The following is a 23618-nucleotide window of genomic DNA, read 5'->3' as shown; positions in this document are numbered from 1 at the left end:
CCACCTCACCATTTGACTGGGGGTGAAATGGTACAGATATGAGGTGAGTAATATCATTCTGAATGCAGAAATTGTGCAACAGTTTCAAGGCAAACTGTGGGCCATTATCAGAGAAAATCTTTCAATTGCAAAACTCTGTGTTAGAATTCACACAGTAGCTCCCGTTGAGGTGGAGCATATGCAAAACTCTGTGTTAGAATTCACACAGTAGCTCCTGTTGAGGTGGAGCATATGCAAATTACATGTCGATAATTTTATAGTGCGTCCACCTCTATTAACTACATGGAATGACACACAGGACTCTCAAAATGGATGTGGACCCGGTGCTATGGCTGAGCAGGAGTGGGCCATGGAGCAGAAGTTCATGGGGGGGGGGGCGGGGGGGAGGGGGAGTCAGCACACTGTCTGCACCCCCAGACAAGCTTCTCGACTGCTGAATCAGTACTGGGCCAGTAGACAAAATCTCTTGCTAACATCTTCATGCGGGTTATGCTCAGAGGCCACAGTGGAGCGGCATAAGAATCCGAGACTGCAGGACCGGACCCGTAGAATGACAATTCAGACTTCATCTGAATTGGTACTAAGGATGAGTTTTCTATGAACCACTGCCAGCTAATTATGAAAAAGGAAAAAATTGGGGAGCAGGTCTGACTCCATAGCAGGCAGCTGTTTGGCACAACCTTCCAACACAAAATGCGACACCTAATGGAGCACTGGATCTTGTGGAGTGGCTTTTTCTATGTACTTTACTGAGACTGGGAGCCTATCCAATGACTAATGCACGTGATCATTGATTTGGAAACACAAAACTTCAATTTTGTTGAATTCCTGGTCAGGAAGCATGATAGCACATCTGCGTTGCCATGAACAGTGGGACAGTAATAAATCTGGCATAGATAAGCACTCATAAATAAAGCCCTCCACTGAAGTCTGTGGAGTCCTGTCAGGAAGCAGAAAATGGGGCCCAAAAAGTGCAATAAGGGTTTATGGTTTGTGAAGAGATGCAATTTACGTCCGTAAAGGAAAATGTGGATCTTGTGGACCACTTAGACAATCATCAAATGCCTTCTTTTCTGTTTGTGATTAATTGCATTGAGCAGCTGTCAGTGTCTTTGAGGCATATGCCAGAGGTTGTTCAGATCCATCAGCATCCCTGCGATACAAACCACCCCAAGTCTGTACTGGGACAGGTCTGTGGCAAGAACCAGCTGTTCACCCTGTGTAAAGGTCCCGAGACACGCGGAAGACATTAGCATCGACTTGACATGGGTGAATGCCTTGTCACAGTCCACTGACCAAACAAAAGGATAACTTTTCACCTGCATGTTGTTTAAGAGATGAATGAAACCCTTGGCATTGGGGATAAATTTTGAATAGTAACTCATTTCCCAAAAATGCTTGGAATTCTCGCAGGTTTTGCAACTTAGTAAGGTTAGCAATAGTCACTAGGTGATGCTGCATAGGGCAAATACCATTCTTTGAAAGAAGATCCCCCGCATATTCTGCTTCTGCCTGAAAAAACTTTGATTTCCACATGTTTCACTTAAGGTCTGCCTCTCGCAGTTTAGTGAAAAGAGTCTGAAGGTTGTCATGATGTTCCTGCCATGAGTAAACTGTGGTGACAGTGTTATTCAGATAGTTTGCACAACAGGGGATGTTGCATATTAACTGTTCAAAGAGTCGCTGAAAAATTGAAAAATAATGGGGGCACTCGTAATGCCAAAAGGCAAGTGCGTGTAACAGTATTACCCAAATGGGGTGTCAGCAACCATAATCGGTTGGGGAGTGGAATCCAGATGAAGCTGTAGATATGCCTCTGCCAAATGACTCATTGAAAAACATTCACCAACCACCAGTTTTGCGAGGATTTCATCAGTCCGTGGAATCAGGTAAGAATCCACTACAGAGTGAGCATTAATGGTGGACTTCAAATTTCCACACAAATGAAATGCCCCTGAAATTTAGCAAATGACAGCCAATGGTATTGCCCATTACCTAGAGGTGACTGGTTCAGTGGTATCCAGATGCTGCAACCTATGAAGTTACTTAGTGACTGCCGATCTCAGAGTGAAAGGGAGAGGCTGGGCATGACAAAATTTAGACATGGCTGTCAGTTTGAGGGTGATGTGTACCTCTAAATCCTTTGCCGCCCCCAGACCTGTTGAAAACAGGACCAAACTCATGGCGGGAGGTGTCCAGTTCCTGGAACAGAATACAGACAGAAGCAATATGCACTGCATCTTGAATTGCAACCCAAAGACCATGAATATATTGAGACCAAAAATGTTCTCCAACATTGCACTGTCTGCTGCCAAAAAACGTGATCACCCTCATGATAAATTGATACTTGACATTGATCGTGAACTCTCCTTGAACAGGAATGGGCTGGTTTCCATAACCAACCAAACGGTGATTTGTGGAGGAGAGAGCTGGTCAGCTCAGACAATGATATCTTTCCAAATTCACGAGGGACACAGAGGACCCTGTATCATCCTGAAAATGGAATGATTGTTGCTGAATCAACAGTGTAATGTAAATCGTGCTGGGGATGTTGAGCCATGGACTGGTGTAACAATATGCACTTCTGTGAACTCCACAAAGGAACATCCGATTGCAACCCAAATGAATTAGAGGAACAGATTGAGGGCATCAGGGAATGCTGCCAATTTCGTGCCAGTGAGCACACTGATGCAACATCCATGACATACTGAAACTGTTCCAATGCAGCTTGTAATACTTTGAAAGCATTAGCAATAACCAAAATCTCCTCAACCACTGGGTCTTCTAAATGCAATGCCTCCTGACGGACCTCTCTGTCCGGGACAGAATAAATGACGACATTGCAAGTCAGGGAATCAGTCTAGGAGTGTTGGTAGTGAGTACACACAAATTTACTCTTCCTGCTTAGCCCAAGGAGGTTGGCTACCCATGCCTGATAGTTCTGCTGGCTTCTTTTGCCTTTTGTGGAACTCCAAATGGGAAACCACCATGTGGGTTTGCTTAAGATAATAAGCACTAAGCAAGTCACATGTTTCAGAAAATGATAATGCTGATGGGTCTTTCAATGGGGCAAGTTTTCAAAGCAAATAAAATGTTTCAGCTGCAATTCATGACAAGAGAAACGTTTTTTTCAGCACTGGAGCCTCTACCTGAAATGCTGCTGCAGACATTGTATGTGTATGTCCCAATCTTCCTTTGCTTCTTGGAATGGTGAAAAGCTGGGGGTTTGGGCACATTGGTGGCAGTGGTTGGGAGGGGAAGAGGGGGGGAGGGGGGGGGGGAGAGCTGGTGCTCGTAGTGAATTTGTAAATAATTGAAAAAAAAAAAAAAACCAGGTCTAAGTGCTGCTGTTGCTGCTCAGTCTGTTGCTGTTGTTGATGTAGCAACTGAACCACCACTCGATCCCTTTCACTCATGAAAGACGTGCAGAATGAACTACCTTGTCACTGAAACTGCTGTATCTACACTCTTTATTGGCAGTCACTACATAGACAAAAATTACATTATCTGGTAACTGCATGCTGAATAATGAAAAGATTAGAGAAACATTAACACAACTATTAACTGTTAAAATGCAGAGTCCTGTCACTGCTATGAGTCTGTGACAAGCTGCTGCTAGTCATGTTTTCATGCTACTTAGTTGCAGAGAAAGGACACCAGTTGTTCATGTGCTGTTTGTTTAGCTGGTTGTGGCTGTGTCCAATGGGGCTACTGCCCTGCGATCACACTCGCTCTGTCATACCAGGATTGCTGGCAGCCAATGCAGTGGGATCCTGTAGCCCTGTTCCCAGTTGATGTATTCAGGCTGCTTTAGGATTTCAATCGTCTGTCTTATTTTGTGTGTGCACATCCATGGCTGTCTTGCAAGCATTCATGCTTCCTGAAACTTGATAGCCTGCTCTTAATTGTGATAGTGCCTATCACCAAAAATTGTGGTAACACCAATAATTTATGGAGTATCCAAAATCCACAAGAAAAGCAGTTCCCTCAAGCCTATCTTTAATGGGATTGGCTCATCAATCAAAATCCAGTGAACATCTTTGTGGAAAATTAAGACTCCTTCTCGGACGCACAGCATCATGTGTGGATTTGACTCACTTTGTTCGACTTACACAGGGATAGAACATACAGCACACCAATATATTTGTCAACTGTGATATAAAGTCTCTCTTCATCAATGTACCAATAGAAGAGACTATTAGCATCATTCAGGAATGAATATTACCAGGTATCTGTGACCTAATACGGTATGGATGGAATGGCAGTGGGATCCTTCCTCTCTCCGATAGCAGTGGACATCTTCATGCAAGCATTTGAGAACTGCCTTAAACTCTGTGTAGTTACCCCACACTGTTGGCTACAATACTTGGATAACACCTTCATTATGTGGCCACATGGTGAAGTAGAGCTATATAAATTCATCAGCATACTAAGAACGTATGTAAGAAAATCCAGTTCATGCTAGAACAACAGAAATAACCACGTGATTCCATTCCTGTACTTGGAGGTCTACAGAACTCCCAACTACGAACTGGGACAGCAGAAGCTTGTCACTGTTTTAAAGCAGGCTACTAGTTGCCAGCAAGTCATGTAACCCAAAATAGTCTGGCAATCCTATTTCTCTCTCTTAACACTGACCCATGTTATTTTAGGACCAACAAAATCTAATAAATGTGACATCGGTGGTCTGGTGACACTGTTAGAAATGCAGTGTATTGAAGCACACATTCCCCAGTTAATTAGTCTTTGTCCTGAGAAATACTGCTGCAGTACAGCCAAAACATAGTTTATTTCAGTATTTTAAGTATGTTATAAGATGATGTGGCTGTTCACACAGGAGAATTTTAGTGACATTCTGTTAGTTATTGTAGGATAGCCCTTAGCAGCTTGCCATGTAACATACTAGAGTGTATAATTAATGAATGCCTAGTTTGGATTTTGGAAACAAGATGTTTTACCAGTTGTTTCTGATGTAGATTCAAACAGTAATGTTCCATTACTAAGAAGCTGACCTTGCTGAATATAGCTATTCAAGCTTCCTTTTTGCGCAGTGTCTCCAACAAGTTCTTGCAAGATAGTAGTCTCCTTTGGGAAGTTTATGCACCACCTTGTTTGCTGTAGCCATAAAGGGATACAAGGGGCCCCTTGTAAAGTTTTACAAAATCAGTGAAGGTAAATTATTTTTCACAAATCGTTTTATTTACCCTAGTCAACAAAGACCAAAAAATATTGAATAGGGAAAAAACTGTGTAGTTGCAATTTTTTGTGCAGTGGTAGGAGGAAGTGTAATGAAAAAGTACTAAAAATCCTGACTGGTGGGGTGTGAGTGTGGGGGTTATAGGGCATTTAAAGGTCACTTTTTTATGCTTTTATTGAATATCTCAAAAACTATGGCTTTTAGTGAAAATGTTTCCCAGTACAAAATTAAACTACATTAAATTTCCTATAAAAAAGGCCCTGCTCAATTTTTCCTCTAGGACTAACAGTTTCTGAATTGCAGAGGATGGAAGAATCACATATTATTAAAAAAAAGTGTTTCAGTGATATAAAATTAATGTTTGTTGTTAAATGAAGTGGGTCAGGAGCAAATATTAAATGTGTGCACCTCGTCTAACTGCAGTGTAGCTGTATTAAGACATAAATTGTGTTCTGATGGTGTAACAGGGTGAAGGGGGTGGGGTTGGAGGGTAGAAGTATGAGGGAAGGTAGGCCACCAGGTTGTGGTCATGCACTTGCCTCCTTCATAGGTCTGCAAATGGAAGAACATGTAAGTGATTCCCCACCCTATCTACCCCATTACATCACAAGAAGTGCTGCAGGGTGTTTCACAAAGTTATATTGAACCTCTGCAGCACACCTTGTGAATCACTGGCATTGCAGTGCATGCACATGCCCGAGTTGTGTATTTTCCACAAGGTGCATCAATACTACATGGAATACATATATGAGTTACTAATAATACCAACAGAAGAAACACTTATGGACAGAATCTACATAGATATCTGCGCACTGCTCCACACTGTTAGAGGGGAAATTGATTCTGAGTCATCTGGTATAGCAAATGTAGCATTCTTCTGGGAGAGGCAATGTCTCCCACCATGAGCAGTGCTCACTTTTCATTCTGCAGACAGACTCTACCCCCCAGCATTTCCTGCCCAGTTCTCTTATATGAGTAGACAAAATAACTTCACTGAGATCATGATTATATAGTGTAGTTATTTTCAGTTTATTAAATGAGTGCCTATTTACAGTCATTAAGTGAGCTGTTACATAAAAATGTTGAACAGCTGGAAATGTCAACTTTCCACCACACTGAAGAGCCTTTCCCAAGTGTAACATACTGTCAGTATGTATTTGACAGTGTTGTTTTTGTGTTTCCACTAACACTGGCTGGAATGTTTTTCACAGCACGAGGGGTATCAAATGTATTCCCCAGCCTCAGCCCTCCCAACATCTGAAGAGGCCCAGAGGTGTAAATTGTCTCCCTTTGCAACAGAAATAAATCATCTAGGTGTTGTGGAACTTCAGATATCCCAACATAAGTCAAGTAATGGATTACAGCAGATTACTGTTCTAGACTTGAATATCATCAGTTCCATTCCATCAGATATATTGACACCTACCTTGGAGGATATACAGTGAATGTGTGGTAAGTGGCTCCACTTGGTGCAATCTGCTCTACAAGTGCCAGCAATTCCAGAATGGAAGAGATATATGTAATCTACCAGTAACACAATTAATGGTTAGAGAAGTGCAATATCTTTCTGGCCAATCATTAATTCACCACCAAGGGACTATGACACAATTAAATGGCTTTACAATATGCTGTCAGTGATGGACAGCAGCAAGGTGCCACATTTGCCAATCCAATCCCTTTCCCACCAACACTGCTAAGGTCACTGACAACATGAAACTTACAAACTATACACTTCCCAGCCATTGTTTATAGGAATGTATTTTATATAAAATCTGAATTAACAACAGGAAATAAGTACTCATTTAATAAACTAAAAATAGCTCCCCTATATAAACATGAACTCATTGAAGTTATTTTATCTACTCGCATAAGAGAACTGGACAGGGAATGCTGGGGAGGTGGAGTCTGTCTGCAAATGAAAAGCAAGGAGTGCTCTTGGTGGAGTATGCAATTTGTCCATCCTCTGCAACGTGGAAAGAGGAAAAATGATAGACCCTTTTTTGTAGGAAATTTTATGAAGTGTACTTTTGTATTGGGAAACTGTTTCCCTAGAAGCTACAATTTTAGAGTTATTCAGGAAAAAAATAAATTTACTTTCAATGCTGCCCCTTGTGTCTCCTTCTGGTTATCAGGACATGTGTGAATCTGATGGGTTTAATTGGCAAATTTTGCAATGAGGCATTGAGGCTGTATAATGTGACTTCCGTTGCTATCCACTTGCACACCATGACACCACGTTTAGGAGGACAGCTATGCATCATTGGGAGAGTGTGGCATATGATAGAGTCCAATAAAGTGAACTATACAACAGGGATCTTTCGTTTCAGCTGCTGAACGTGATTGAGTCACCTCATCCAAGCTTCAAAGAGTTCACAGTTCTATGACACACAAAAATTATCAGGTTAGAGCAGACTGTTCCATTGCTGGGATGAGGGTACCCCCAGGTGCCCCTCAGCTCACCTACAAGTAGGCACAAATAGTGCAGGCTACACACCATGTGGCCCTATGTTCATGCATTCTGCACATGCGTAAGCAACTTTGCTACTCCTGCCAGTGGGCTTTTGGCCATGATATTAGGGCTGGATGCAAAAACCAAGAGGGAACAACAAAGAGTGGAAGACCAAGAACAAAGTGCTTGGATTAAGAAGAATGCAGACTGTTATAACCTTTAATCACCAATAATTGCGTGGATATTCAAACACACTCACTTAGAAACAATAGCTGGTTACATGATAACAACTCAGTATCTCTTATTCGACTGCCATGCTGTGACGTGCGGCCGGCGCCGTTCGTAGCTATGTGGCGCTCCCGCGCTCAGCCGAGTTGCGGAGCGCCTCTATCGCCGTTTGTGCATACTGTCGTGGCGGCACTGTAAATATCGTGGCACTGTCACAACACTTTCCCACCTTGAAAAAAAAAAAACACTCACTTCCTTGGAGACATGGACAGTGGGGAGACATCCATGGCCTCTTGTGAGGCCCCGAGAAGATCCCGCGGAGAGACACGAGAGTATGATCGAAAATGTCCTGGACGGAAGCTCGTGCATGGAACGTGCCTCCTGGACGAGATGATGGGTGAAAACTCCGGAGCAGCATCCATAGGTGTCGTGGACCTGGGGGTGTGCTCCAGCGAGATGGGTCCCGGAGAAGGCGGCGTCGGGACTGGGGCCGGTTCCGGCGTACTCGGAAGCGGTAGCGACGTCGGCTGCAGCAACATGTACGGTAGATTGGCAGCAGCGACAAGACTGGCGTCTCGGGCTGGTGGAGGCAAAGGAAGAGGCGATGGCACCAGCGTGGCCACCACTCGTGGGCGCATCTGGTCGTAATGGCGAACAACCATGCTATCGTCCGTACATATTTCACAAACCCGGCGGCCGTGAAGAGCCTTGACCACCCCTGGAATCCATTTAGGGCGAGATCCATACCCTCGTGCCCACACGACAGCGCCCACCGAGTATTTTCTCGCACTAGGGGGGACAGCACAAGGCCTGACAGGGTGAAGCAGGTGCAGTAGAGTGCGCGGTTGGCGGCCATGCAAGAGTTCAGCAGAGCTGCGATCACCCAGAGGCGTGAAGTGATAAGAACTCAGAAATTGCAGCAGAGCATCATCTGCGGAAAAATCACTAAGGAATTTTTTCATCTGGCTTTTGAAAGTGCAGACAAGGCGCTCGACCTCCCCATTTGATTGCGGATGGAAGGGCGGTGCTGTAACATGATGAATCCCTTGTCCAGTACAAAAATCACGGAAGGCCTGTGAAGAGAACTGAGGGCCATTGTCCGTGACGATCGTGGATGGAAGACCATCTAGCGCAAAGATTTTGGACAAAGCCAGCGTCGTCACCGCAGTGGTGGGCAACGGACATAGAACAACAAAGAGAAACTTCGAGAAGGCGTCAATCAACAGTAACCAATAAATACCGAGGAATGGGCCGTCAAAGTCAGCATGCACCCGTTCCCATGGCTGTGCCGGATCAGGCCATGGAGAGGGCGTTGTACGAGGTGGAGCCAGTTATGAAGCACACTGACCACATGCAGCAACCATGTGGGCGATGTCCGAATCAATACCGGACTAATAAACGTGCCTGCGGGCCAGGGACTTAGTCCGAGAAATACCCCAATGGCCTTCATGCAACAGTTTGATAACATCTTTGCGAAGAGAGGCTGGCACCATGACCCGTGGAGATGCGCCATCCGTGGGCAGAAGAACAACACCATCACAAACAGACAGACAAAGGCGCAAGGCATGGTAGTTACGAAGGGGATCCGATACCCGGCCCTTGGTCCTGTCCGGCCAACCCCGTTGAACAAAACCGATCACCTGACGCAGGACCAGGTCTCGCGCAGTAGCCGACGCGACCTGCAAACCTGTAAGTGGAAAACCCTCGACCGCACGACGTTCTTCTTCATCAGTGTGGAAACAGAGTAGTTCATCACGATCGAAAACCGGGTCGGGGCCCATCGGCAATCGCGACAATGCATCAGCATTGGCGCGCTGGGCTGTGGGGCGATAGTGAATCTCATAGTGAAAACGAGACAAGTATAAGGCCCAACGCTGCAGGCGGTGAGCTGCCTTATCCGGAAGCGACGCCGATGGGCTGAACAGAGAGACCAGCGGCTTGTGGTCGGTGATGAGGTGAAACTTAGAACCATACAAAAAAATGCTGAACTTTTTTAGAGCATAAATGATAGCGAGCGCCTCCTTTTCGATTTGAGAGTAATGCCGTTGTGCATCGTTGAGGGTCTTGGAAGCATAGGCGATGGGTCGTTCCGACCCATCCTCACACCGATGGGCGAGAACAGCCCCTAGGCCATACTGTGACGCGTCAGTCGCCAGAACCAAGTGCTGACCCGGACAGAATGTGGCAAGACAAGGCGCCGACTGCAAATGAGCCTTCAGGCGGACAAAAGCCTGCTCACACTCATCGGACCAACAGAAAGGGACGTTTTTGCGTAACAGCTGATGCAGAGGATGAGCTACCGCCGCCGTGGATGGAATGAATTTGTGATAATAAGCAATCTTGCCTAGAAATGCCTGAAGTTCTTTGACCGTAGATGGCCGGGGTAGAGCGTTAATGGCCGCAACGTGCTGACGTAGAGGACGTATACCCTCACGGGACAAGTGGAAACCAAGATACACAATGGAGGGTTGGAAGAACTGTGACTTGTCCATATTGCACCTCAACCCAGTCGAATGCAAAACCTGAAACAGGGAACGCAAATTGCGAAGGTGCTCCTCAGTGCAGGCCCCCATGACAACAATGTCATCCAGATAGTTTAAGCAGCCGGGAACGGAAGCCGTGAGCTATTCCAAAAACCGCTAAAAAATGGCCGGCGCGCTAGCGACGCCAAATGGTAACCGCTGGTACTGATACAACCCACAAGGAGTGTTGATGATGAGAAATTCCTTGGAAGAAGCATCCAATGGCAACTGATGGTACGCCTCCGATAAGTCAAGTTTGGAAAAGAACTGGCCCCCAGCGAGCTTGGTAAATAACCCCTCAGGACGGGGAAGAGGATAAGTGTCAATGAGGCTCTGAGTGTTGACAGTGGCTTTAAAATCATCACACAATCGCAGACTCCCATTTGGTTTAGAAACCACCACGATGGGCGATGCCCATTCGCTGGAGATAACAGGAAGGAGAATCCCTGAAGCTGTTAACCTGTCTATCTCAGCCTTGACAGGTGCACGCAACGCCACCGGAATAGGGCATGCCCGGAAAAACTTAGGGCGAGCTGTAGGTTTAAGAGTAATGTGGGCTTCAAAATCCTTGGCACGATTCAGACCAGCAGAGAACACGGACGAAAATTCAGAACACAATCCATCCAGCTGTTGATACGGAATATCCTCAGACATGAGGTGCACATCATCATCAGTGGACAACCCGAACAACTGGAAAGCATCATAACCGAACAGGTTTTCAGTGCCCACATGATCCACCACATAAAACGTGAGGGGCCTAACAACAGACTTGTAGGCAGTGGAAGCATCAAACTGGCCAATGATAGGCATTTTCTGTTTATTATAAGTTCTCAGATTTCGCGTAACTGGAGACAAGGGAGGGGAGCCCAACTCCAAATACGTGCGAGAATTAATGAGAGTTACTGCATAGCCAGTGTCCACTTGCATGCGAATGTCTTTATCCAGAACACGAACAGTAACAAACAACTTATTTGTTTGAGAAAGCACACAGTTAACATCCATGTCCGACGCCTCGTCCTCGTCAACAGGAACTTTAGGGGACTGACACACAGAAGCAATGTGGCCCTTTTTCCTACAGGTATTACACGTGGCCCAACGTTTTGGACACGCGGCCCTGTCATGCTGTACGAAACAACATGGACAAGAAGAAAGTGCGGAACGAACCTGCTTCTGTGGTTGCTGTTTTCGCTGCGAGCGTTGTGGCCCAACGCGACGTTGTTTACATGAGTGAACCGCCGCCACATCTTCGTTCTCCTGTGAACAGGCAAATTGTCTGTGTCGAAAGTTGACTACACAGCGCCTACATCACACCACGCGTCTATTTGCGCGCCAGCAGCGTGAGACACTTCAAAGGATTGAGCGATGCTTAGAACTTCCGACAACGACGGGTTTGGCAGTTGTAGGGCACGTTGCCGAACTTCTTTATGAGGAGCAAGCCGTAGAATAGCATCCCTAACCATTGAATCAGCATAAGACTCATGATGAGTGTCCGTGACAAACTGACATTTCCTACTCAGACCGTGTAGTTCCCCCGCCCAAGCCCGGTAAGATTGATGGGGCTGTTTACGACACCGATAGAACGCCACGTGGGCGGCAACGATGTGGGTGTTTTTTCGGTAATAGTTAGACAATAAGTCACACATTTCTTGGAAGGACAGAGAGGCAGGTTCCCGCAGAGGGGCTAACTGAGATAGCAGCTGATAGATCCGTGGGGAAATCCAAGATAGAAATAACGACTTACACATAGGAGCGTCGACAACGCTGAAAGCCAAGAAGTGTTGTCGCAAACGCTTCTCATAATCCTCCCAGTCTTCGGCGGCCTCGTCGTAAGGAGGGAATGGAGGCGGAGAAGAGGAAGACAGACGATGAGTAAGCGACGTCGACAACGGCTGAATAGCAGCCGTCAGCTGTGTTTGTTGTGCCTGAATAGCAGCCATCAGCTGTGTTTGTTGTTCAATGAGCGCTTGCATAAGCTGCTCCATGTCTGCCCCGTCACGCACACACAAATCCACAATGCAGTGAAAATATCCGACCTCGTCGCCAAAAAGTGTTATAACCTTTAATCACCAATAATTGCGTGGATATTCAAACACACTCACTTAGAAACAATAGCTGGTTACATGATAACAACTCAGTATCTCTTATTCGACTGCCGTGCTGTGACGTGCGGCCGGCGCCATTCGTAGCTAGGTGGCGCTCCCGCACTCAGCTGAGTTGTGGAGCGCCTCTATCACTGTTTGCGCGTACTGTCGTGGCAGCACTGTAAATGTCGTGGCACTGTCACGACACAGACTTTCGCCCCTACTGTTCAATCTATACATCGAAGAAGCAATGGTAGGTGAAAAGATATCAGTGACAAGATTTGCTGATGACATTGCAGTGAAACTGGAGAAGAATTTCAAGATCTTTTGAATGGAATGAACAGTTTAATGAGTACAGAATATGGATTGAGAGTAAATCAAAGAAAGATGAAAGTAACAAGAAGTAGTAGAAATGCGAACAGTGAGAAACTAAGCATCAGAATTGGTAGTCAAGAAGTAGATAAAGTTACAGAATTCTGCTAGCTAGGCAGCAAAAGACGGAGAAAGGAGAACATAAAAGGCATACTACCACAACCAAAAGGGCATTCCTGGCCAAGAGAAGTCTGCTAGTATAAAAATTGGTCTTAATTTGAGGAAGAAGTTTTTGAGAATGAGAATGTACCTTTGGGGTACAGCGTTGTATGGTAGTGAGTCATGGACTGTGGGGAAATCTGGAGTAGAAGAGAATCATTTGAGATGTACAGAAGAATGTTGAAATTAGGTGGACTGATAAGGTAAGAAATGAGGTGTTTCTACACAGAATTGGTGAGGAAAGGGATATATGGAAAACACTGACAAGAAGAATGGACAGGATGATAGGACATCTGTTATGCCATCAGGGAATAACTTCCATGGTACTAGAGGGAGCTGTAGAGGGTAAAAACTGTAGAGGAGAACAGAGATTTGAATACATCCAGCAAATAATTGAGGACATAGGTTGCAAGTGCCTCTCTGAGATGAAACGGTTGACACAAGAGAGGAATTCTTGGTGAGCCACATCAAACCAGTCATAAGACTAATGACTCAAAATAAAAATAAAAATTCCAGCCGGTTGCCTGCGTGCCCATTCCTCAGCTGTTTGTTCGTGACTGCCTTTCTGAGCCCATGGGTGCCAGGCTGCCCACAGCCAGGCACTCAATCTGGAACTGCCTATGTTAGAGCATGAAGTTGTAAGTTAGTTAGGCCCTTAATCTACTGCTCTCAATACACCACATTTTAGTTTATTGTATTTTATTTTTTCGGTAGACAGCAATCCTCAGCTTTGGTACAGCCTCATATATTTAGTGACGATGAGATGAGAATAGCTCACTTCTTAAAACAACTGTAGAGACAGAAAATTATGTATAACATTGGTTGGCATTGGACACCTAGCATTTAAGTGTTCAATGTCAGCTGACCACTTTGTTTTCCATTCTTTTAATTTTTGTTAAATATGAAATTATAGTTGAATGTAGAATACAGTGGTCAAATCTGAGATTGATGTATGTACCGAGTGATATCCATAGTTTCTCACTACTGGATATGGATGAATTCAGTTGATATTCTTGTTTAGTTCCCATTTGCTATTGCTACTGTTTAAAAATCAAATTTGGAAACCATAGGAAAAGATTACTAAATGCGCTGAGAGTGAATATGTTGTCATAGGAAAGTGTTTGACATACAGTGTAATGATTTTTGGTATGTAATTCCTTATGTTTGTCCTTCATCTCAGGGACATGTAAAATTATAGTTGGTGTACCATGGCTTTGCTGGCCATTCATACAGTATTGAAAGGGAAAGTACAAATTTGCTCAAAATTATACTTTTCTCCTTTATAACACAGTTGTAAGTGCCCTTCAAAACCAGTTGCTTACAAATATTGGGTTGGACTATAGTCATCAATAACACAGGGTGATTTTTTCCATCGTGTACAATCTCTAGCGATTAATCGATGAGAGGATATGGAACAAAAAAGGTCTAATGAACTTATGTCTGGAAATGCATGGTTTCCATGCTACAGAGCATTTATTCAATCATACATTGTTACAGAGATTGTGGTCTAATACAAGTTGTACCATGCAGCCACAGTTGCAGTATGTGTTGAAAATGGTTTCCATGTGCCTCAATACATGTGTGTACAGTAGCACATTCTATCTCACATGTTCACATCAGCCAGGCTGCCTCTGAACAGTGTCAAAAGCAGCTTGAAGATGCTGCTCCAGTGTCTCCACATCTGGAATAGGCTCTGCGTACATGATACTTTCGATATGGCCCCATAACCAGAAATCACACGTGTTGAGATCCGATGAATGAGCAGGCCATGCAACTGGACCCCTCATCTGATCCACTGGCCAGGGAAGAAAATGTTTGGAGCACATTTTCATCTGGAAAGGAAGTTCCTTGAAAGTTCCTCGTAGAGAGTGGAAATGGGGAAAATCTGAAGTATAGTGTTTTTTGGCAGTCTAGCAGAATGCAGTGGATGTTTTCATGTAGTAGCATCACTTCGTGCAGTCTTCTAGGTTGTTGTTTTAGGACTGCTTCTGCAAGACATCTAAGTTGTTGACAATAGATGTCAGTAGTGATGGTTACACCTCAGAGAAGCAATTCATAGTACACCACACCGCTTCTGTTCCACCAGAAGCATAAGATTGTCTTTTGTGGATGCACACAGGTCTTTCAGCTCAACTATTCCTTTCTATTCCTTATGTTAGCATAAAGACACCATTTCTTGTCACCAATAACTATACGGCATGAGAATAGTCAGTATTGTACCCAAGCCAATTGATGATGGGCAAGCAGACGAGCACATGAGGCCACTCACTGATTTTTGTGTTTTTGACTTAGAGTATGTGATACACAGACACCTGATTTTTGGACCTTCCTCATTGCACAATGGTGGAATGATCACAGTTCATCAAATATGCCAGTTTGAGAGGACACTGATGTGGACTAATTTGTTTAAACAATCTTCATGAAACCCCAAAGGTCTTCCTGGATTTGGAAAATCAGTAATGTCAAAATAATCCTCCTTAAAACGAGGAAACCATGCTGTGCTCTGTCCAACAGCTGTGTCCACATACAAGGCATAAATGTTTCTGGCTGCCTCAGCTGCTGTCACCTCTCTATTGAACTCAAACAGAAGAATATGTTGGAAATATCTGATTTCTCCACTTGCTAGTCCATTTTCTAGCATCCACACCTCTGCTCTGTATCCAGATGACAAAATGGCAATGTGTAAACTCAAATAGCAACTGTGAACTACAAATAAAAAATGACAATCAATAAATAAACCCATAGCAACTGGAATGCCCGCATGCAAAACAAAAACACTTTGAACTTATGCGCCAACCTAATAATTTATAACTATAAGTGATAAATCACGACTCTGGTGGTTTATGTAAATGTATTGCCCATTATTAAATGTAGCTGTCTGCTATGTTTTATCCAGAGAAAATGAAAAATAAATCCTATGATGATTTGGAATCTGTCATCCTGCATTTTCTACTCTAACTTTCTCCCTTCACCTGCTGTTGAGTGATGATTTACTCAGACAATGGTAGTTATTTAACATTAATTGTTTTTTAAATCTTAATATTTCTTTTTATGTAGCTGGCGATATATAATGTAAGTTATTATTGGAAGGGAATTACTAAAATTTGAGTTCCAGTTATTGGCAGAAATTTTATAAGGACATAAACAGTCACACCAATAACCCAGGTCCTTCGAGCTTACACATTATTAGGTCTGAACGACCATGCTAAAGAATTACATATAATTTTCTAAAGGAATGACTACACAGCCTAACACTTCAAGTGGGTATTGTGAGGAAAATCAATAGGACCAGTGAAATAGATCAAGACCAACAAATAAAAAAATCAAGGCCCTCTTGTTTAGTTTATGCTCAACTAGTTTCTGTAAAAATACATTTCAGTCTTGACTGCCTGAAGTGTAATCTTGAAATAGATAGGGCAAGACCAGTGCAATGATGCAAGTACTAAACTTTTGAGTCAACCTGATTAAGATGTATCAGTCAAATAATGATTTTAGAAAGCTTAATGACCATTGATAGTGATTTCAGTTTAATCAATACTTGTTTGGAACACAGTTTATTAAGATCTCACCAGCCAGCTCAACTGTCAGAGCAAAGAGCCTGTGGGGATATATGGGTCACAGAATGCCAGCAAAGCCACCAGAAAACAAGTGCACTTCAAGGGGATTAACAGGTGCCAACAGTCGAACTCTGACATAAACAGCGGCATGTTACGTAAAGTATCTAACAGATTTGAAGTAGTCTAAGAAGTGACCACTTTTTACGCCATCACTCACCCCACATGAGAAATGTGAGTACAGAGTTTTTTTACCTTGAGTGGACAACTTAAAATATACATTCTATCAGTCATACCGGAAAAGCCTCAGAAATTGACACCTTAATTCTTGAAAGTAGTTCATATTAACCACAAGTACTGTAAGTAATTTATTGTTTATTTATTTTGTGGTAGTTGTAATATTGGGACTGTTACTATCATAGTTCTGGAGAGTGTGAATTGAATTTTGTGATATCATTGGTACCTTTGACATATTTCATATTCAGCCAATAAGTAAACATTTTGATGTTGCCTGTGAGGTAAACCTATAAGATCATCAACATTCCATTACTGAGAGTGTAGTGACTGATTTAGTGTTATGAAATACAGAGTCATTGTTATCTAATCAGTAATGGTCCAACTTTTTCAGTCATTTTCTGAGGAGAAGGTTAGTAACAGAGTTTACGATTGACAGATTTGCAACTGATAAACTCTGTGTGTTTGGAAATTTTACATTTAAGTCAGTGTTTTAAAATGCCACGAGCAACTGACAAGAAAAATTAATCGAAGTTGTTGCTTTTTGACCAATTTTATTTTTACATAAAAAATAATGACAAGAAAGAAATGAGAATATGGTTTGTGTGAATGTTTGCTATGAAGAACAAATGGTGCAGACCTCCTATTCAATTGTATATACTGAATATCTTTAACTGAAAATTAGTGGACACTTCAGTGAGTGCACATTTGACATCTTAGAATTGCGTAACATCTGTGGCTTTGCAGAAATTGTGGAATTAAGATTATTGCTTTTGAAAAAATTAAATATAATCATTTTACAAGTTTTGAGTATCATCATTCCCTTTTTTTTTTTTAGTATGAAATGTATTATGGTGTGAGACCTGGAAAGTTTGTAAGAAACCAGCTTATAATGTATCATCAGAAGGAAGAATAGTTTAGGTAGCTGAATGCGTTTGGCTAAAGAACATTTGTCATTGGAAGTGCATACTATAAATACTGATGAAGGAAATTGACACAGTGCTAGAAACAAAAATCAGAAGTTGGTTTTGAGCCATTGGACCTCTGTACACAGTTGTATTTATGGAGTAAGGGATATATGTGTATCTTTTTGTGATGCAAATGAAAAATTCATAAATTTGTAAGTCTTCTGTAGTATCAAAAAATTTGTTCCCCATATTCCATAAAGTTTGGAACAGTGCGAAACTATTGAAGAAATTAAGAGAAATTGCTGAGACAGTGAGTATCTTGCTGCTTCCAAGGAAAAAATGGATCATGAAATGTGAAAAGTTCTATGAAGTGTTCCAAGATCAAACATTGCTGTGTGAGATTACTTCATCTGAGAAATTTATGAACATTATGGAAGGTGTCAAATATTTATATGTATTCTGTTACTGATGACCAAGACTCTTTTTATTGCTTTTTTGAGTAGGGTATGTTGCAAAACCTCTGTTCCATTCATTTTGCAGTGGTGCTTTATAAATTTGCAGTGGACATGTGATATTACTTAACTGGAATTTAGTGGGGCTAGATTGAGTTGTATATTATTTTAGGTAACCCTGATGTAATTATTCCTATTTTAGGCTTCCCTATGCCCAAAATTAAGAACTTGGGTTATATATCAGAATTTTTTTGCATTGAATTAGTGTTTTAAGAGGAATGTAGTTTGTAAATTTCTATTAAATTGATGAACAACATTTAAAGCTTTGAAAATAAGACTAAACTATTTCGTCTTTTGTTGAGCTGCTGTGGCTTGGAAACACTCTTCCTTTTGTCTGAAATCTTTTATTAAAGGCCTTCTTATTGTACATAAGCAGAGTTAACACTTGCTGTCTTAAATTGTCTTATGCCTTAATGCTGTGCGGTTATAAGATTTGGGACTGCCCTGGTTGCTTGTGCAGGGTCATGAATGCACTTTGTTGGCATGTCTTGTTTGTTACTAATTTTCAGTTTCCTTTTTTTAGGTATCTAAATAATTACTTGGACAACATATTTGCTGGTGCGTGGGAACCTCGTGAAGTTACACCACTAAAACTAAACATTCCTCTTCCACAAGATTCTGAGAGTATGTTGTTGTTTCTGTTGTTAATTTAATTTTTCCTCTTTACTAAACATTTGTGTATCCAGATTTTTTTTTGGTTGAAATTCCTAATAGAAGCTAATCAGGAATTATGCTTTTATGTCTTTTTTTTCCATTTTTCTGCTGTTGCTTGGAAATTATGTATTTGATATATCTCTGTATAAAAGTTTTGTGATTTCTCCTTTTTGGTGTGTGTGTGTGTGTGTGTGTGTGCCAGGATGTAAATTTCACAGCAATGGAAAAATGATTTATAATTTACATTTTTGGTATCAGAATTATTTACAACAATGAAGGACAGATTTTTGCTGGCATTAATGTGTCATACTACTATCAACATGCTAGTCTACACTGTTATGGTCTCTCCAAATTTTATGCTGATTACATCAAAATGTTGCCTCCAGCCTCCAGCATCTGTTTGGGGCTTTTGAATCAAATGTGGAAACTTACATTTTTTTCCTCATCATATAGATGAGTTTAGATTCATCTGCTGTACTTGATTACACATGGAAAACTGTGAGGTAGTTTATTTGATACCATAGACTGATACTCAATGTTCATAGTTGTCTCCTTATAACAAAATTGGTTTTGTTTCCAGTTATGGTCAAATTGCAAGCTGTTAACATGAACTTACTGTAATTTAATTATGTTACTGTGTTGTTTCAAAATAAATCATTATCTTCAGTTCATATAATGATTTGCAGTCTTTCTGGTAAATTATACTTTTGTCATCTGAGTACTGTACTTATCTACAGTTCTTGGGCATGGTAAAATGCAAATTTCTGAACTCTGATATCATCTAGTGCTTCAAAGTTTTTCTTTCAACACTAGCTCTGTTTCATTATGCTACTGTGTGTGTCTAACTTTCCTATCTTCATGAGTGTCTAACTTCCAAGCCTTCATAAACGCTCCATCTTCATAACTGTTTGACATTAGCTGTATACAGCTGCAAATGCTATTTATTCATATTCAAAATTTTGTATGGTTTTTGCTATAACACTACTTTGAAGACTCTGTACATAATATTTGATTTAGCTGCATTGGGTGAATCAAAAGTTGCACAGTACACCTTGTTATGTCAAAAACCATGCAGAAATGGGGAAACATGAATATTCCAGTAGGTATGTATGAGATGGTCTATCTTTTACAGTATGTACCAAACTTGTGTGCCATCTTGAAATTAGCCATTATTTTAAATGGGAAAGGGGTTGTGTCATATATCAGATAACATCAGCATTTCCTGACAAGTTCCTTCCGGCAAACAGGTTCAAAGTAGCAGTTGTGGTTCAAAAGTTACAACACATTTTGGTTGGAATTACAGGCTGGACTGTTCTCCATAAAGGACAGTCATTTAATGTGTTCAGAATGGTGTCCCTCTCAGTCAACATACATTTGAAGGTGCTCAGTTCAATCATCATGCTCTCACAGAAAGATTTCTGCAGAAATGCTGGCACATGCTTCTTCAGTGCACTGCTCGTGATGGTGTCTGTTTCTTATTTTCTCTGGACATGGGAGTTGCTTTAAATGACTCCAAAGATAAAAGTCAAGTGGTGTGCAGTCATTGATCTGGGTGGCGATTCCACATAACCACAACAGCCAATCCAATGACCAGGAAAATAACCATCAAACTATTGATGAACAACTGCTCTGTAGTGTGATGGAGCTCCATCTTGTTGAAAGTAAGAGAGATAGCTCCCATCTTCATTCAGAACTAAGGGAACCACCACTTCTTGCAGCATTTCCAGGTAGTATTGCACATTTAGGTTCTGGTCATTGAAAATGGGTTCAATTACATGGGTGCCCCCTATTCCCCACTACTTTATAACCTTTACATCACCATCTGCCTTGAAAGGTTCTATACAGTGTAGAGTCTGATCACTCCAGTATCTGTGGTTGTCGTGGTTGACTTCACCATTGACAAAAAAGTTTGCCTCAACACTGAACAAAATACCTTGTACAAAAGAGAGATCTTGTTGAACTTGCCTAGGGCCCACGTGCAAAGCTGCATATGTCTGTCTGGGTCAACCTCTGCTAGATGCTGGAATAGCTGAATCTTGAATGGATGCCACTGATCAGCATGAAGATTCACATGATCAGTGTTCGGCTGATTCCACATTTTACTGACAAACGTCGTGTGTTGTGGTGTGGGCTCTTCACAAAGGACACCAAAACAATTGTTGAAGTTGTCTCATCACTAGCACTTGTTGGACGAACCACAGTTCAAGTTTCTCAGAATTTGGAAATGAAGTACCTGACAGTGTTATGTGAAACTGGAGGTCTTTCTGGGTGCCGGTTGTTAAAATCTGTTGCTCTGACATGGAAACTCCATTCTCCAGGCATCAGTTCTCTCCTCCTTGGTCAAAGCTATCTTCAGTTACCTGCAACAGAAAAAAGTATTGTAACTATTGAACCATAACTTCTATTTTAAATCTGTTTAAGGAGTGAACTTGTCAGAAAATGGACTTAGATTCAAGATGACTACTTTCAAGATGGCACCCATGTTCGTTACATACAATAAAAGATAGACCACCTCATCCATACCCTATTGGAATATTCAAGTTTTCCCATTTGTGCGTGGTTTTTGACATAACAGGGTGTGCTATGACTTTTGACTCACCCTGTTCATTTACAAATCCAAAGAACTGTAATTCCTGAGATCCTAATTTATTTATTGTCCTTTTATTATGTAGAAATTTTCTTGGTTTGCGGCCAGGATAAACCAAAATTTTACTCAATTTCTAGCTTGTCCAAAGTTTGGGTACCGAGTAACTATGGACATATCTACTGACATCAAACGAGTAAACAAAGGGCACAAGCTATAGAGCTCCAGTCCATCCTCATATTTCTGAAATAGTCCTTATTTTTAACCAGTTGTTGTGGTATCTTCAAAATATCTTCAGGGACAGTAAACTGTCACTGATATTCATCTTATACAGTGTGCCTTAAAAAAATCTAATCACCTGACCTTGTAGGAAGCATTCTTTCAAAACACTGGACAAATTTGCCTGATGTTACTTCAGTTAGCTAGTGAATTCAAGGAATGTTAGCTTAGACTTCTTCTCTTGGACAATAGAGCTGTAAAAAGCCTCCTAACTCCCATAGGAATGGAGACACGGGCGAAAAACAATTATACAGCCCCTGTCCTACACGACGGGCGTGTTGTGTTGTTGTACTATTGACCTGCTTTATCAACCTGTTTTGTAGCGAGTGCATGTCTAGATGAGTGTGACTGGTGGAAGGTTGAGATGACTAGAAGAGGGGATAGACAGAGAGAGGGGGCAAAGGAGGGTGAATGGGTGGAGAAGGGGGGGCAGGAGGGGATGGTCAGAGAGGTGGCAGTAGGGAATGGGCAGAGAGTGGGCAGGAGGGGATGGACAGAGAGGGGGAGAGGAGGAAATGGATAGGGAGAGGAGGAGGAGGAGGAGGCAGAGGAGGAGGAGGAGGAGGAGGAGGATAGGGAGAGGGGTGGTGGAGATTGATAGAGAGAGCAGGAGGAGGAGGTGGGTAGGGAGAGGGGCAGGGGGAAATGGATAGGGAGAGTGGGGAGAGGAAGAGATCAACAGAGAGAGAGGGAGGAAGAGGAGATGGACAGAGAGAGGGGGAGGAAGGAGGGATGCAGGAGGTTAGTGGAAGGTGCACAGTAGTAGAACACAGGTGGAAGAGGGGGGAGAAGGATATGGACAGAGGTAGGAGGAGGAAGATATGGTAGGAGAGAGGAGGTGGAGAAGATGGACAAAGAGAGCAGTGGAGGAGATGGAGAGAAAGAGATAGTGGGGAGGTGGTGTTGGACAGATGGAGGTGGACAGAGGAGGAAGATGTGGACACAGAGAGGGGGGAGTAGGAGATGCATGCAGTATATGTGTTGAATACACACACAAGCAGAGACAGGAGGAAGATATAATTGGAGGGGATGGAAAAGAGAGGGTGGAGGAGGAGATAGAGAGACAGGGAGAGTGGGGATAAGGAGATGGACAGGTAGAGGTGGGAGGATGAGGTGCATAGAGACACAGAGGGAGGAAAAGATGGACGGGGAGAGGGGGGAGGAGGAGATATGTGCAGTATATGTTCCAGTGCATATGCGAGTGAAGCTGTGGGGAAAAGGCTAGTACTTATTGTATAACAATGATGTGATAAATTGACATAAGTATAATATTTACCACATTACCTCAAATACCAAGCCTACTGAACAAAACCACACAACATACAGTATTTTAAGCAGATTATATAGGATAAAATGTTTTGTTTCAAAAATAGTTATTTTTGATAAAATCTTCTCGCATTGCCAGCCGAGTAAATGCGTTGTTCTCCAGTGCTTCAGCAAGTTTCTTACTTGCCATCTTCAGGCGAAGTGTCAGGTTCACGTCTTGTCTGAATCTTTATAGTCGCTGGACCACGGGCTTCTCTGCATCCTCGGCACCGGTTGGGCCAATCAGGCGCAGGTGGAATCTGTGCGGCAGAATGTGGTGGGAGGGAGCTGTGGGTGACGGGTCCTGGCATCTCATCTCAGTGTGGCCTGTTTATTTCATCTGCCGCCACTGACCTGCCTCCATTGGTGCACTCTTGTCTTATTCTTGATATTGTTGTGTTCCATGCGATGCTGAGTTGGAAGTCACTATCCTGATTGACCAGATTATCACTGACCCGTATCTCTACTACCTCTTTAATAATAGAGTCCCAGAAACCTTTCGCTCTACACAGTCTCTTGGTTTCTTCAATCTGAAACATGTGTTCTTCACTGAGGCTGTGCTCTGCTACTGTGGATTTTT

General features: G+C 42.5%; 1 protein-coding gene across 1 annotated transcript in view; it reads left to right on the top strand.

Moving 5' to 3' along the window:
- LOC126248008 (2-hydroxyacyl-CoA lyase 2-like) overlaps nucleotides 1-23618 on the top strand; it is a 101378-nt gene that overhangs the window by 55192 nt on the left and 22568 nt on the right. The window contains exon 6 of the mRNA XM_049948590.1: nucleotides 18740-18840. Coding sequence (XP_049804547.1) covers nucleotides 18740-18840 — 101 coding nt within the window. The remainder of the gene's footprint in view (nucleotides 1-18739; nucleotides 18841-23618) is intronic.

The sequence above is a fragment of the Schistocerca nitens genome, chromosome 3 (assembly GCF_023898315.1).
Source record: "Schistocerca nitens isolate TAMUIC-IGC-003100 chromosome 3, iqSchNite1.1, whole genome shotgun sequence".
NCBI classification, from domain to species: Eukaryota; Metazoa; Arthropoda; class Insecta; order Orthoptera; family Acrididae; genus Schistocerca; species Schistocerca nitens.
Note: the sequence above shows the minus strand (reverse complement) of the source record. Positions and strands in the feature narration are given on the sequence as shown.